The sequence below is a fragment of the Podospora pseudoanserina genome, chromosome 6 (assembly GCF_035222485.1).
Source record: "Podospora pseudoanserina strain CBS 124.78 chromosome 6, whole genome shotgun sequence".
In the NCBI taxonomy this organism is placed as follows: domain Eukaryota; kingdom Fungi; phylum Ascomycota; class Sordariomycetes; order Sordariales; family Podosporaceae; genus Podospora; species Podospora pseudoanserina.
The window spans coordinates 2,545,040-2,561,210 of NC_085925.1; the positions used below are offsets into that span (position 1 = coordinate 2,545,040).

The 16,171-nt window shown below is 51.8% G+C and overlaps 4 protein-coding genes and 1 non-coding gene across 5 annotated transcripts; 3 read left to right on the forward strand and 2 right to left on the reverse strand.

Moving 5' to 3' along the window:
* Window positions 1-488: 488 nt before the first annotated feature.
* QC764_0095610 (uncharacterized protein) lies at window positions 489-1,783 on the reverse strand (the record flags this gene model as incomplete). Its single annotated transcript, XM_062940986.1, has 3 exons — window positions 489-879; window positions 931-1,517; window positions 1,586-1,783. The coding sequence occupies 3 exons, from the start codon at window positions 1,781-1,783 to the stop codon at window positions 489-491; spliced, it is 1,176 nt and encodes a 391-aa protein (XP_062797771.1).
* Window positions 1,784-5,117: 3,334 nt separating this feature from the next.
* Window positions 5,118-6,110, forward strand: QC764_600030 (uncharacterized protein; the record flags this gene model as incomplete). Its single annotated transcript, XM_062948526.1, has 1 exon — window positions 5,118-6,110. One exon carries the CDS (start codon window positions 5,118-5,120, stop codon window positions 6,108-6,110), a length of 993 nt encoding a protein of 330 aa, XP_062797772.1.
* A 1,349-nt stretch (window positions 6,111-7,459) lies between these two features.
* Window positions 7,460-7,548, forward strand: QC764_0095630. Its single transcript has one exon. It is a non-coding gene; the product is annotated as a tRNA-Phe (tRNA).
* Window positions 7,549-10,455: 2,907 nt separating this feature from the next.
* On the reverse strand, window positions 10,456-12,494 carry QC764_600020 (uncharacterized protein; the record flags this gene model as incomplete). The annotated part of the gene is given in 6 exon segments (XM_062948525.1): window positions 10,456-11,250; window positions 11,306-11,433; window positions 11,499-11,630; window positions 11,638-11,796; window positions 11,926-12,308; window positions 12,359-12,494. Coding segments are annotated over 6 exon segments (1,530 nt in total). The 3' UTR covers window positions 10,456-10,658.
* Window positions 12,495-12,999: 505 nt separating this feature from the next.
* On the forward strand, window positions 13,000-15,782 carry QC764_600010 (uncharacterized protein). The gene is made up of 3 exons (XM_062948524.1): window positions 13,000-14,891; window positions 14,942-15,409; window positions 15,475-15,782. The coding sequence occupies exons 1-3, from the start codon at window positions 13,944-13,946 to the stop codon at window positions 15,598-15,600; spliced, it is 1,542 nt and encodes a 513-aa protein (XP_062797774.1). The 5' UTR covers window positions 13,000-13,943; the 3' UTR covers window positions 15,601-15,782.
* Window positions 15,783-16,171: the final 389 nt, after the last annotated feature.

The following is a 16,171-nucleotide window of genomic DNA, read 5'->3' on the forward strand; positions in this document are numbered from 1 at the left end:
GTACAGGCCGTTGGCGTTGCGGGGAGACATGGGCCATGCAGTATGCACCGATGATAAGCACACGGCAAGTCGAAGATGCTCAAAATTCAACGGCCCGGTTCGAGCCGATAATGTTTGTGATGGCATGAGACAAAAGATGGATTGGAGATGTTGGTCTGATTTCCAGGCAGCTAATGGAAGGTCTGGAAAAGGGACTGGACTCGGACGACATCACCGCACTGTGCCGGGTACCTGCAGCATGACAAATTCTCAAGCGTCGCGTCAGAACCCATTGACTGTTCAAATACATTACTTGCGTCTTTATACTACTATCTTCGGGGTATCATAAGAAATCACAAGTCGGCAATGGCATATACATAATACATAATACACGTTTTTTGAACGACAGACATCGAGTATAACACTCGCACCATTGAGGTGAACCCCCTCCCCCCCCCCTCCTTTTTTTGTTGTTGTTTTGGCTTCCGCTTCGCCTTCGCGTCTCCAAATCACCATCCGTCTGGTTTTGCTACCCGCTCGGGCTTCCTGTGCTCATTTTGCACATTCGCCCCCATGGCATCCGGTTCCGTCAGCTCGGCGGTGCTGCAGTGGAACGAGCGCTCCTCGAGGATGATGTATTTGCCGTCGGCATCCATGTCGTTGATGGTGTCCAGCTGCGAGATGGACTTGCTGCGCGAGCGTCCCTTGTTCTTAGCATAAGATCCGATGGTGACGACAGTGTTGGTGCGTCCAGTGTTTCCACGGTACCCGCCCCCTGATTTGGAGTTGCCGCCCGTTGGACCAGAGGTGCCCCCGAGAGCAGAGTTGCCGAATAGCTTCCTGATGAGGGGGTAGAGGCAGGGAATGCAGGCGCCAATGATGACGCAGTTTGCTTCGATACTGTTTGCCAGGTTAGCATTGTCCGTCCACATGTTCCGTCAAGTTGCTTACTTTGTCCAGAGAACCACATCGTCGACGGTATACGTAAAGTCCACGACCTCGAGGAGGCCACTCAACGTGTAGCACTTGTAGCAAGTGATGACACCGGCACAGTATCCGAAGCCCAACGACGACGAAAGAGCCAGCTTCTTCCTCCAGTTGAGCTGCAGCTGGAAAAGAACGACGGTGGGATAGATGGCGAGATAAAAGTCGAAAAGAACCGAATAAATTCCGAGGGCCATGGCATAGTCGACCGTGATCTGACGGTCCCAGCATTTGCCTGGGGCGTCCAACCACTGCGCACGAGCTGGGGTGCATTGGGCAAAGTTGATGACGAGCATGCCAATGGCGAGGAGGCCATAGATGACCGAAACCACCCACATGACCATGCGGTGCGCCCGGCCCGGGTTCAAGATCTTGCGCAGCAAAACCACCACGGCAAACTTGGGGATCGTAAAGGACGACACGCCAGGTACGAACGAGATGACGGTGTAATAGAGGGCTTTTTTGACATCTTCAGGGCTTAGGGTATCGAGATGTCTACCACCACCATGCGAAATGGCGGCACCAGCCAGTCCAACATATATAACACAGAGAGTCTAACGGGGGCCCCGGGTCAGCTTCCAGTCCATCCAAGCGTGGCTTGCTTCGTTCGACATCAGCTTACAATGGAAAAGAGAGTGATGTAGTCGTCGAGGTAGATCTTGCCCATCGAGATCACTCTGCTGTACACTCTTGCCGCCACAAACACGATGCCCAGCAACGTCATGGCCGACGTGACGCCTAGGATGGTTGGGCCCTTATTTTCGGCCGCATACCCAGGATAGGGCTCCACGAAAGGGGAAGAAGCTTCAGTGGCAGACATGTTGTCGAAGGATGGTCGTCCTCGTCGTCTTCGTCACAAGAAGAAAAGGTGTGGGAATCGAAAGGTGTTGTCGACCCAAGATGGGTGCTCTGCTGGTCGATCAAGACCAGGCCTGACCGTGAGGAAGATCCAGACAGACGGTACGGACGGGGACGGGGGATCCAGGAAAGTTGGGGAGCGGCAGGGTGATCTTTATCAAAACCTCGGGACCGTTCAAGAGGGCGAACCAGAGGCCCTATCACGGGTAGGTCAACCGCCACTGGAAAAAAGGCATTTGGGGAGCGTCAAACGCAACCATGGGACTCGCTTACACGCCAGGGTAGCAGCGATGTGTTTCTCTGAATGTCTGACCGGTGTGATGGACGTTGGGGGTCCTGCTCGACGCAACAGATGCAAGGCACCCGAAAACCGAACCCGGCCTGCAGGGAGCCCAGCGGTGGGTCACGGGCAGAGCTGAAGACTGACAGTGGATCATCATGAGATTCTTCGACTCAGGCCCGCAGCATGAGCATCTCTGAAGGGAAGCACGGACAGGCCGTCAGCATGTGGCACGCAACGCTAAAACAACTTGAGCTGCCATTACCGACCAAGATCCCAACGCATGGTCAATCGCTCAGTGCTTAACTCGAGTAAAGGGCTTTTCAGAACCTCTCTATCCCCACCATTATCGCCATCGTCCGCCGTTGCTTCTCCATTGCACAAAGTATAAACGGAAATGGCCTCTCATGCTCTTCACTTTATCCGCACCCAGTGACATGGAAGGTGAACAATGGACAGGGCTCGGTACCTTGGCAGGTCCCATCAAGGCTTGGCGGTGGTTGTGTGGCAGGGCTCTGCTGCTGCAGATGTCCCAGCTGATTTCATCGGATGTTATCAGCGGAATCACCCCGCTTCTCTTACACGACGGGGCACTGCGGAGCAGGGATACGGATCGTACGACTTCACGCTCGGTCGTCTCTCTCACATTCGGGATGGTTTTTCTGCAGCGGTTTCTTGACTTGCCGCAAACAAGAGCAACAACAACACGGCACGGCACGGCAGACCAGAGAGGTTGTCTCGGTCCGGGATGTCACAGGTCGGGAAACTGTGTTCTTGCCGTCCCACCAGTCTCAGCAGCACAACACAGGAATTGCCGGTAGCTATCATTAGACACTCCACAGGACTGTGTTGTAGTGTGCACTATCTGGCGGGTAGAATGGAGAACATCGGCCAGTTGAAAGAGGAAAAAGACCGGGCAAACACCGTGCGCAGTGTCGGCAGGCTAAAATCAGGACCTCGATCTCAACGGTCAATCCGCCAATGGACAGCACTAAGGATAAGAAGCAATCTCTTCACCTTGCTTGCATAAAGAACCCCGAATAACATGATTGCTGCATCCGGCCGACTGCAGAGAATACAACATGAGTGAAGAAATGTCAGTCACACATTGAAGTGATGCTGGCAGAGGCAGGGCGGCCCCTTTTCCTCCTTACCCTTTCGGAAGTTGTGTACTCTACCCCCTTTCCATTTGCGTCCTTGCTAACAGAGGCCAATGGCAAATGGCAAGCTGCACAGTCAACCCAGTCCATACAAAGCTCCGACACTCGTGGGATTGCGTGGAGGACGCTGGAGATCCGCATGCCGATGCGATAACGGCATTGGCAAGGGCTTCTCTCCACATGCTCCACGGTATCCGTTCAACTACGATTTTAGCCTATCGTTCAGGAGTTCGGACGACGTTTTGTTTCCATCACGCTCACAAGGCAAAACAGACAAGACTTTTAGCAACGCGTGTTAGAAACAGATAGCTCCTGCCAAGCTACCTCGGTCTGTTCTGCAGTAACCCGGGATCCGAGCGAGTACTCGTGGAAGCCCCTGGCGTGTTTTTATTTGGTTAGCTGATGGCATGATGTTCCCAAAGAGGGCAACCAGCCGAGGGCTGGGCGAGAAGGCTGCGAAGTGGCAAGCTAAGGTACCTTACGGTGCTGCCCTCAGATAAAGAGAAGGGACGCAGTTTGTTGCTGGCCTCGTGCAGCCTTCCTCTCAGAAGTCTTGACACATGCAGAGTTGCTGGTCCCTTTTATCGTCAACTCGGTCAAGCAAGGACATGGGATGGGTAATTCCGCGAAAGTTCAGATTCTGAACCCTGCCACTGATCCTTCACCCCACAGTCTAGGCTAACATTAACCCTGCAGCCGCAATGGACCCCTCTTTCTTTTCCAGCCACGGTCATTCCCCGCCAATCAGCGTCATCAGATACTAAAGAAAGGCTGGGGAAGCTGAAAAAGAACTGAAAAGGTCCAGAAGGCCTCCCTTCCTGGCAACAAGCCCCCGGGACGTGAATTGCTTTTGGTGATTGCCGCTCGGACTGGGGTCGAGTCGAGGCAGAGTGGCAGACAAAACTCGGGGCAGGCAATGGCAGGATGAGTGCGGATAAGAAATAATATTCATGCATTCCATTTCTGATGTCACCCACATCCCGTACCAACAATGCTCGAGGTCACATTGGTATACTATTCTCCACTCACCCAATCTTCTCCTGGTCTTCATTCGCGTTTGGTATCGTTGCGTTTGTTTTGGTGGTGAAAGATAGCCAGCACCACGTTCCTCTTCGCCATGCCCTGGGTATTCGGACCGGGTCTGTTGTGGCATTATAGCACTAGGTAATTAGTACAGTCTAACCTCATTTTCCTCGTCGAGGTCACTTCCAAGACTGCCGAGGTGAGCAGTGGGCGGGGTACAGCTGGTCAAAGCGAAGTTCTTCAGGGTCGCAGTGCAGCTCACTGCCTTCGCCAACAGCATGCGTGGTGCTGTCGGCAATGCAGCTGCAGCGGAAATTTTAATGATGTCTGCAGGCCATCATATCGTTGGCGCAGGTGGTCGAGCCGCTAAGAGGGGGTTATTCCATGTCTGTCAAAGTCTTTGACCTTTTCCAAGTCTTGTCCATTGTTTCTTAAACCAAATGACGAGGACTGGACAAGACGATATATCCCAAAAGTCTTTGTCATCGGCGAGTTGCATTGCAACGTTGCCTGGAGGAAAGAGGAACAGCCTGGGGTGCTATTGGATTCTGCTCGCCGGCGTCACCATATCCGGGGACCTGACGAGACCCGTCTCCTCTCCTTTCCGGCGAACATCCTCGACTACCACGTGGAACTGGGGCTCGGCAGCGGACGGTGACCGGGCAGGTTAAATAGCACTGGACATCCACCCCCTTCAACCTTTTCATCTTGTTGCAGCAGTCACTTCCAGCTTCAGTCACTCATTTCTCCCCCAGCTGCAGCTCTCTCCGCACACTCGGTCGCTTCCGTACGCGTATTTTTCCTCATTATTAGCCCCCCGGGTTGCAACCATCATGCTGCCTTCTCTGGTTCTCCTTCCGGCCATTGCCGGCCTCCTCCCCTCCGTCTCGGCCGCGGCTCTCTCGAGCAACGCCCAAAAGATCGAAGACCGTGCCATCACTCCCCTTGCATGCCTCTTCTTTGGTGATATCGTTTCGCCATGGTGGCTCAACAGATGCAAGCAGCACCTCGACATGGTGGTCATTGACCTCCGGTCCGCTGAAGAGTATGCCGTTTCCCACATCCCCGGCAGTATCAGCGCTCCCTTTGAGCCCATCTCCGCCTGGTCTCAGATGGGCCCCGGCGATCTCCTTCTCGAGCTCCCAGAGTACAATGACCTCGCCGCCTTCCTCGGCTCCATCGGCGTGGGAAACTCCCCATCCACCGCCACCAAGATCGTTCTCGTCAACGGCGTCGGTGTTCCCGCCTTCCCTCAGGCTGCCGGGCCCCGTGTGGCCCTGACCCTCAAGTTTGCCGGTCTCTCCACGGGCCGTGTTGCTATCCTGGATGGTGGATTCCCTGCCTGGACCTCCGAGTCTCTTCCCAGCACCACCGAGGTTCCCGTCCCTGTTCCCAAGACCTTCATCTCCTCTCCTGACAGGAGCTTCCTCGTCGACATCAACTACGTCGCCTCCAAGATCAACAAGAACAGACAGGGCATCTTCATCCTCGACGGCCGTGACCAGGCTGTCTACAACGGCTCTATCCTCGAAGAGTGGGCTCAGAGACCCGGCCACATTCCTTCGGCCAAGAACCTCCCCACACAGAAGGTCTGGAACCCTGATGGAAGCTTCAAGAGCACCTTTGAACTTCTCGCCCTGCTCCGCCAGCAAATCGGCTATGGCGCTTCTCGTTCATACGGTGAGATCATTGTGAGCTGCGGCGTTGGCGGATACGCCTCGGGGCTTTACTGGGTGCTCACGAGAATGCTTGGATTCGACAATGTGAAGTTCTTTGACGGAAGCGCCCAGCAGTGGAGCAATGAGGGCTACCCTATGGAGTTGTAGCCACAGAATGGAGGAGTGAAGAGTGGGGCTTTTTTATATAATAATAGTTAAACAGTGTACCTTTGCAATTGGACATGGATTTGAACTTGGTGGTCGTGATCTTGGTGTTTCGAATCGCGATTGTTTTTGGTCTCTAATTTTGAGCCTTTTCGATGTCTGATGCCAAGATTGAGCTTGTACCAGACAGACCATTCGTACTGTAGACTAGCGTCATGGATGAGATAAGATGGTTGGCCATCAATCGGTACACTCTGCAGCACTGTGGGCCCAACCTTTTTAATCAGACCTCACCCTTTTTTCTCACATGCACCACATGTCTGCGCAGAAATGGATCACGATATTTTTGTGGCGAACCACACTTCAGATGGACCACAAAGTGGATGGGCAGCAACAACCAAAGTCAACAGAACAGGGATATCTTGGTATCAATTGTCTGCATCGGTGAGGTGTGCGTGATGCTTCGGAAATTACTTGTGTCTGTGCTCGCTTGGTCTCCTTGGCGTGTATCATTCATGAATCACACCTCAATGCCCCCTTCAAAAAAATCCGAGTTGTTTATTGACTGAAGAATTTGTTAAGACACAGGGGGAACAATCACTACTACAACACAACTGATACAGGAGGAGGCAATGAGCCTGAGTGAAACGCTCTTCCGTCAGTGTGGTATTGCCTGTTGTTTACCGAGTGAGACTGTTATAGTTTGGGACAATGAGACTGGAAATGGGTTCCTCCCCGATGCAAGAAGCCCAAAAGAGGTGAGGCAACGTCCCTTTTTGACCGATATCGAGATTTTGACGTGACCACAAAATTTTCTTTGATGGATCGTGGCTGAGGTATCTTCCATGTTGGAGTCTGCCGTGTGCCCGAGTTCACAAAGAAGGTTTGGTGATGCTTGGCATCCAAACCACCTCTTTTTAGTGTAGGTAGTTTCACCACTCGGAGAATTAAATGCCTTCCTTCATGTTCGGGTTGTCAACGGCCGCTAAGACTTGAGACTTGAGACAAGCATATCTGTCGTCTAAATAGCGCAGAACTAAGCATTTGTCCAAAAGTCCTTCACACCACGAAGGATTTTCACCTTCAGGTAATAGCAAAAGGCCTCACCAACGAACCTGCGATGAAGGCAATTGACCTGGGCATTAGTGCGCTGATGTAGTACTCACGTACTCCCGTCACTGTCACTGTTGCACACAAGTCGGAGCTTTCTTATTTGTTGGGGATTGCAAAAAAGAACAACTTTATGTGGCAATGTGGTGATATCAAGTCAATTCCCAGTCGATTTTGGCCGTGGGAGCTCTGCCGAATCGTCATTTGATGCAGATAACTCCACAAAAGTGTGCAAAAGAATATGCGGTTTATGTGGATCGAACACATGACCTTCAGATTAATGATTGAAGTGGACTTCAGTCTGACGCTCTCCCAACTGAGCTAAACCCGCAAACTTGGATGGCTCAGCAACCAGTCTTTTGGTCTGAATAGCAGTGGCTGTTGACTGTACATGTCACACCACATGGTAAATAAACAACAGTAGGTAAATATTGGTGAACAAACATGTGGAAGTAAATTGTTTTGAACAATGAGATTGCAATGGGTTCTATAGAATATAAGAAGGCTGTCAAGTATACCTACTCGTGAAAAGCCAGCTAATTGGAAATGATGATCAAGTTCACTTTGCAAGATCATGAATTGGTCTCACATCATGATAATAGCTATGTAGCAGGTTTAATAGGGGTTGAATGATAGTCTACAGTGCCATTTCTTCTGTGTGGGGGAGGCTTATCTACCAGTTGAATGGTACTGGCGACATTTCAGGTTCATGATGCCAATGTTATTGCCGCTGACACCTCTCAACATATCATCAACCGAGGGTCCCACGCCTTCATGAGAAACTTAAGACCTGTCCATAACACAACTCAAATAAACAGCACTGCATAACGTGAATAAAGCCAAAGGATAGAACACAAGTGTTGAAATGCGATACAAAGGCCTTCAAAGACAGTGAAAAGGTGTTGTAAGGTAGTTCAACCGACATTGAAAGCTAGTTTTCAGGTCTTTGGAGATAGCAACAGGCCCTAAAAGATTGTTGATGGGGGCTTAATGATATCTCACAGTGCCCCTGAGGTATCTTGTTTGGGGTGTGGAACACAGAAAAGCAACCCCCAAACAATTCATTCGGCCTTTATGTTACTCGCGACAATATTTACGGTAGAGATAACATGCACCGTCGTAATCGAGGGTAATCGCACATCCCCTCTCCTCCCGATCCGCACCGCACAACATTCCTGGAACAAACCTTCCTCTCTGGGAGACATAAACCTGGTTTACTTCAGCGACGGCTCAGCAAACAAGAGACCAGCGGCATGTTCTTCCTGCCCCGACCCCAAAGACCAATCAAAGTGTGGCGGCTACGCCATCGTATGCAAAGAATCCTGCCCCGGTGATGCTGGCCATGGCGAGGTACACGCCTGCGGATGGTCCATATCCCCCGTCCTGCACAACCACCTAGCTGAAGCAATCGCGGTCCTCTAGACTCTCACCCACGCGCTCCAGCAGCTGCGCCCGGCCGCACTCAACCGTCCTCTCCCAAAAAGAGCCAGCTTACAAGTTTTCACCGACAGCCAGGGTGTGCTGAAACTAATCGCCTCAGGCAAGCACCCGCATGCCAGCCCAGTCTTGTCCCGGTTTTGGTCGCTCGTCCTGAACAAGACCGACACAGCAGCGTAGGAGCTGGCCGTGTTAACCAAGATCAACATCATCCTGCACTGGATAGCCAGCCACCTCCCAGAGGACAAGGCCCCCAAGGCAAAACCGCACTCCCTGGCTGACAAGCTGGTCGGCAAGGCCACGCAAAGGGGCCAAGCGCTGGCCTCTGACAAGAAAACGGGGTTGTATAAAGAGTTGGATGAAACCACCGGGGTGTTCAGTGCGTTCGAGCACGAGTTTTTCCAGGCTTATGTTGTTGTGGGGGGTGTACCGTTGCCTACAATGCCGAAGGCCATCATGTCCCACTACAAATCGTCTAGCGTGGTCGCTAGTGTCGCCTCGCCGCTGCTACTACCACACCTAGAGACGACCAGAGTAGCCCTCTGAGGCTTCGGAATTCCTCCTACAAGTCTAAACAAGGATTTGCGACCGAAAATTGACGGCGGGAATACACCGACTGTCGCGCCAGCAATGTCATTTTCCAGTAATCCTATTACCTGTTAAATGGCAGGCATCACTTGTCAAATTTGATTTGTTGCTGCCCCTAGATGATTGTTTGACATATATTCTTGTCCTGACCTTAGATGGACGGCAGAGCAGGTGGTGACAAGTTAAACCCTGTCCGTAGCTATACCAGTGCTCTCGAGCCGCAGCATCAGACATTGCAATGAATCTTGGAGAGCTTGTGTAAGCTAGTTGAGCAACCAACAAGGCCTCCTCACCTGGGGCATGTGTATCCGTCGCGAGCCCACAAATGGTCGGCTGACAGCCGTGAAAATACAGAGCGTTTCCCAGAAGAAGATGAAAAGGCTTGACACCAACGTCATGAGGATGGAAATTGAAGAAATATATCGACAATCCAGAGGCTATGTTGATCTCGCCTGGAGGCGTTACCTCGGCCTCGGGCGTTGCTGCGGTGTAGGGGGGAGTATCACGGCGCTCGAGTTCTTACATTGCTCTATATGTTGTCAAGAACATACTATTCGACGGCTTAGCGCAGGAAGTGAAACTAGGACTCGAAGTGCCAAGGGGGCAAAACATCGAGAGATCTTGTACAAAACGTATTACTACACCCTTCAAGTCCTACAGAACCAACTCATTAACCCCACAGATGAGCCCGCTTCACACCAATTTCCATCAACCAGACACAAGTCACTCCTCTTCCATCTCTTCATCAAACCAAGCCCTATCCCTCAGAGCCTTCTCAAACTCCACCGCGTCCAACCGGTATCTGGACCTCCACAAGACCGCCTTCACCCGCTCCCTCAGTCTGCACACGCGCACTGCGATCGATATCTGGTTGTCCACAAGTGCCAACTCCAGTCCATTACCAGCCGACTCGAGTTCATAAGGTATTCCAATCAGGTCCAACGTAGTCGTAAATGAAAGAATGACACAAAAAGAAAGAGAAGCAGTTCTAGGAGCTCCTGTAACTGCAGGTTGAAACAGGAGTCGCATCTGGAACTGGTGTCGCAACTGGAGCTGGTGGAGGTCGGGGAGAACTGCACGATGCTGCACATTTGCGATTGAGAAGTTGGAGCAGATCAAAGTTCAACATGAAAAAGGCCCAAGCTCCATTCCGAGCTTTGTGGCTTCTTCTGTGGTTGGCGAGGGAAACAGGCAGGTGCTTCCAGGTCGGCCGGTGGTTCCTGCTCTGTCTGCTCCAGAGGGCCCAACAACTTATCCATTGCTCGACATCCATGAGGTTGACAATGTTAAAACCACCAACTGTGTTGAAATGTAGATACATGTAGGGCCATAATTGACCAGTCCCAGGCCCTGAAAATTGTCCTCTTCCATTTAGGTCTACATCACCTGCCACCCCACAACCACACCTACGGCTCATCACCGAGGCAAAAACACCGCCTCAAAAGGCCCAGCCTTCAAAATCAAATTGTCCTTCGACTCCGTTCGGATCCTCTTCCAATCCTCCCCCGGCGCCTTCTCCCAAGTATAGTTATACACCGTGTACGCCATCACAAGCCGAAGGACGCTCATGGTCATCCTCTTGCCGACACAGTTATTCGGGCCGACAAGAAAGGGGATGAACGCCTCGGCATTTTTGACATACTCTTTGTTGTCGTCCAGCCACCTTTCCGGCCTAAACTGAGCTGGCTCGGCGTAGAACTGTTCGCTGCGGTGGAGGGCGTGCGCCGGGACCCGGACCGCCACGCCCCCGGGGATGTGGACGCCATCGACCGTGATGCCTTCGGGGGGTGTCTGTCTGGGGTCGTTGCTGGCGATCAGGTTGTCGACACGCATTGTTTCGTTGATGAGGGCGTCGAGGAGGGAGATTTTGGAGAGGTCTTGGTTGGTGAATTCGTCTGGGATGGTTTTGCCGTAGGCCTTTTGAAATTGGACGTGGAGGAGGTCTTGGTAGTGGGGGTGGTTGGCGAGCTGGTAGAACAGGTGGGCGAGGACGGCGCCGATGGTATCACTGCAATGATGGAGATCAGTCACCGAGAATATCTCCTGAGAAAAAAAAGACCTACGTCGCTCCGGTCAGGACCAAAGCCGCGTCCGAGTACAAGATGTTTTTGTTGGTAAAGGCAATTGACTTTTCGGATCTCATGTCGTCCAGGAAGTGCTGCAGGATGTCGCCCTTGTTGTTGTCTTCCGCCTGTTTTTCGGTCTTGTGTCAGCTTTGTTCATCTTCAGACCAACAGTATCACAGTCCTAACTTACCGCGGCCCTCCTATCAGCCATCAACATTGTCAACTGGTCAAACTCGGCGGCTGTCTTGCTCAGCTTCACATTCTGGGCAATGCTAAGTAGCCACGTCAATTCTCCCATTTGTCCAATCTCTCCAAACATGCTCTCTAACAAGTGTAGCATCCTGTGTTCCTTTCCGGCTAATCGATCGGAACTCGTGCGAAAACTCAACCTTTCCCATGTGATCAAAAGAGATCAAGAGCGAAAACAACGAAGTGTCAATCGGTTTACCATTGAAGCTTGCAACCTTTGCCAACCAGGTATGGCAGACCTTTCGTGTTTTCGGCTCGTGGATCGCCAACGATAAAAGACAAATTCTATCAGTACACATGCTCTCCCCCGCAATGATCTACTACTACGCTTTGTACTCACCCTTGGTAGAAAGCGCCCGCTCCCCCACCTTTCTCCGAGGCGCGTGTTCTTCCCTCGTCATAATGGAGTCGAGGTTATACTCCCCCTCGGAATGGATAACATCATAGACTCCGGCATTCAGCTTCCTGCATCCGCTGTCTCTCACGTGGATCTTTCTGATCCCTTCGACCGAACACATAAAGACTTCGTTAGGGGCTACGCGCACAAAGTTGCCGTATTTTTCAAACAGGGCCGCTTGCTCGAGGTGCTTTTGGCCGTTGCGAGCTGCGTACAGGCTCGTGAGCTTGGTTATCTTGGCCAAAAATAGACTGCGGATGTGGCGTAGGGGGTGGAAGAAGAGGCGGTAGATGATGATGGAGGTGAAGAGGGCGGTGAGGTAGGAGAGGAATAGGGTGGTGAAGAGGAGTAAACCTGGGAGGAGGGAAAGGCGGCCTGTTGCGTAGACGGTGAGGAGGAGGTACGAGGTGAGGTGGAAGAGGATGATGCGAAGGGCGGAGGTGTCGTGAAAGCCATGGATGAAGTAGCAGGCGTGGGAGAGCAAGCCTGTGAACGAGGCAAGGAGGCAGGGGAGGACAAGAGGGGGAGGGTTGGAGCCATCGCTAGGAAAGAGGAGGAGGTCCATTTTGGTGGAGGTAGACATGCGGAGAGGCGAAGAGCATGAGAGCAGGAAATGGGATTGTGGCTTCTATGTCGCTATCTATAGGTACCAAGCTCCAAGACCTTCAAGCTGGAGTCGTGTTAGTGTCGTGCCTCACAAGAGGTGTGATGTGGCATGACTGCGGGGACTGGAACACCAAGACCCTGTTATCTTGGCGGATCCTCGCTCTGCAGTAGGGAGTTGGTAACTTCGGGCCTGGACAGAGAGATCAGATCATCGCTGAAGTTGTGGGGTAGAGGCCTTTATAATGGTTAGCTAAGATCTTCTCCCGCTGTCGAAACAGCGTTTGTCTTATCCTTGCTGCTGACGACGCGGCCCGGGTGGTGCATATGCATGCCGACGGAGTTCGGCGGGGGTTGTCTTATCCCCTGCCGAAAGGCATGTTGGTGAGATTTATGCGGGCCAGTGGGTAGAATATAATTGTACTCATGCAACGAACTTGTGCAAACGGGTATGATGACGGCTTGTGTGTTTGAGGCTCGCAAAACCAATGTTGTGAAACACTGCTGATAAATAGATATTTCGACGATCTCCCGTCATTGTGATTCAATATGAGCGACTGGCCGGGGACGATTGGTGAGTGGCGTGATACTAACTAGCATGCTGACATGCTACAGACAGGCAATTATTGATCGAGAAATGCAAATGTGGTTCAGCACTTGGTTGTCCTTTCTTCACATCCCGTTAGACCTCCTTGGCAAGCATCTCTGTCTGGCCAATTCAAGGCAGCGAGTCGCAAACCGCCTATCTCTGCCTAGGTACCCCGCCATCCCACGTCGACAGCGAATGCAGAGTCAACTGCCGGTCCACATATCAGGCAACCCGGGGAAAATGAAGTCGTATTCCACCCCATCCTCGCGAGTCCCCGACATGAATCACGCTTACACGATATGCAACAACATGTGCCTCAAGGGTACAGGGCGGCAGCGAGGTGAGCTTGTGTATCCTTTGAACAACTCCCCTGCGCACTGGTTTCCTAATTCGAAGTAGTGGTGCAGTTATGGCCTTGATTCTATTCACGATCTACACCGTGGGGGCCTCTGAGAAGCCGCAGCGTTACATAAACGCGGTTAGTGCTCTGGTGCGACGTTACACCTAGTTTACATGCATGGAACTATATGTTGATATTACCATGTCGGTTCGCATCTTTTGCAGCTCTCGAGGAAACCGGTGAGATATAAGACTATGTTCTCCTCGTCTTGGCTACAGCAAGGCAGACCTTGTGGCGAGGTCGGTATAGGATGGGGGTTGCAGCAGCACCCATGTGAAACTAGAAGGCAGTGAGCTTCGAGTACAAGAAGACCACTCACCCTGGCCTGTGGAGTTTATCTTGAAGATCCAGTCCCTCCTGTCAAGCCTTTCTCATCCAGGCCCAGGATCAAAGCAAAATGGACTTCTTTGACGACCTGATCAACCTTAACTTCGACCTCAACCCCACCACCGCCCTCACCCTCGCAGCAGGCTCCTTCGCAGTCTGGTACATCACCACCGCTTTCATCTCCTGGTACCGCTACCGCCACCTCCCCGGCCCCTTCGTCGCCAAGTTCTCCTACATCTGGCAGGTCTACACTATCGCCACCGGCCACGTCAAAGAAAACTACATCAACCTCCGCGAGTATGGCCCCCTCGTTTTGACCGCCCCGGGCACCGTCGTCACCAGCGATCCCGAAATCTTCCGCAGGGCCAACGGTGCCAGGAGCAAGTATGATCGATCCCCTTGGTACGCGGCCGGCAAGTTCAAGCATGACACCACCAATATGGGGACTTTGATCGACACCCCCCAACATGACGCGATCAAGTCCAAGACTGCCGGGCCCTACGCCGGGAGGGAGGCAGAGGGTGGGTTGGAGAGTGTCGTTGATGCCCAACTGGTGAGACTTGTGGATTTGATCAAGCGAAAGTATGTCTCTAGGAACGGGGAGTTGGTGCAGACGGACTTTTCCAAGATCTCGCGGTTCTTTACACTGGATGTGATCTCCAAGCTGCTCTTTGGGACCCCGTGGGGCCATCTGGATGAGGGGATCGATGTACTTGGTTGGTGTGTGGCGATGGACGACAGGTTGGTGTTGATGTTCTTGATGATGGAGCTTCCTGCGTTGAGGTACCTCTTTGGCGGAAGCTATGGACTTTTGAGATGGTTTGGACCGCAGCCAGGCGATAAGTTTGGGTTGGGAGTGGTCATGGGCTACGTTAACAAGCTCATTGGGGAGCATTTTACCGACAAGGATTTGAAGCAAAAGGACATGATGAGTGGCTTCATTCGCAACGGACTGTCAGAGATGGAATGCCAGGGTGAGGCACTCCTTGTAATTTTGGCGGGCTCCGATACTTCTGCGGTTAGTTATATCACTACCCAACATGAGAAAATACAACTGACACATCCCAGGGAACCATCCGCTCCACCATCCTCTACCTCATGTCCAACCCCCAAGCCTACGGCCGCTTCAAGAGGGAGATCAAAGAAGCCCTGCAGCAAGGCAAAGTCTCCTCCCCCATCACCAACGAAGAAGCCCTCAAGCTCCCCTACCTCCAAGCCATCATCACCGAAGCTTCCCGGATCGGCACCCCCTTGACCTTTGGCCACTACAAGGTCGTCCCCAAGGGCGGCGATACTGTGAACGGGATGTACCTTCCGGCAGGAACGGAAATCGGACATAACGCCCTCTCGTTGACGCACAATAAGGAGATCTTTGGTGAGGACGCGGATATCTTCAGACCGGAGAGGTTTCTGGAGGCGGACCCGGAGAGGAAGGCACACATGTTGAAGGCGTTGGATATGCTGTTTGGGTCGGGGAGGTGGACTTGTGCAGGCAAGAACTTGGCGCTGATGGAGTTGAATAAGATTTTCTTTGAGGTAAGTTGATGGGTGTGGTGATGTGGTGATGTGAGGAGAGATTGCTTACGAGGTTTACTTCACAGTTGCTAAGGCACTTTGACTTTCAGATTGTCAATGTGCAGAACCCGGTCAAGGAGAGGGCGTATTTGACTAAGTTGCATGAGGATATGTTTGTGAGAATTACGGAGACGGATTGGAGTACTATTTGAGGGCTTGCTAAAGGGGTTTTCGTGAACTTCTTTGTATTTGTTATGAGTTGTTATGAGTGGATATTTGATGGCGTTTATCTGGTCTTTTGTATTCTTTGATCAAACGCGTGGCCTTTGTCTTCCAGAGATTAAGAGTTACCTAGCTGGAATGAAGTTTTGAACCAAAGCACGATATAGTGAACTGGGCATGCTCCTCTTAAAAAGAATAAAAGGCACAGGAGCTTGAATGAAGGACTTAAAGGGTAACTAACAGACTAACAAATATAGTGGAATAGAGCAGACCCCCAGTACACTAAGTACGGAGAGCCTTTTAATGCCAACCTATAGGAGGCTTCGAGTGCAACGAATGGCCGGATAATGGCACATCTCCCCCCCACTACATACAAATTCTAAATTACATATGGATAGATAAGGTAATGCAGATTCTTATAAATTATTTAATAATTTAGCTTAGCCAGCGAGTCGAGACGGTGCGGAAATTAAACCACAGCCTTATAACAGATTCTTAGGCATATGGTTAGACTGGAGACTAAACTGGAGAGCACACAAAGGGAAGGTAGTTGAAAAGCTG

What these genes read in the sequence shown, in the direction of transcription:
- QC764_600010 (XM_062948524.1), top strand. Translation starts at nt 13,944, where the DNA reads ATGGACTTCTTTGACGACCTGATCAACCTTAACTTCGACCTCAACCCC. An exon ending in CGGGCTCCGATACTTCTGCG is followed by an intron (nt 14,892 to 14,941) that starts GTTAGTTATATC and finishes GACACATCCCAG; the next exon opens with GGAACCATCCGCTCCACCAT. An exon ending in TGAATAAGATTTTCTTTGAG is followed by an intron (nt 15,410 to 15,474) that starts GTAAGTTGATGG and finishes TTTACTTCACAG; the next exon opens with TTGCTAAGGCACTTTGACTT.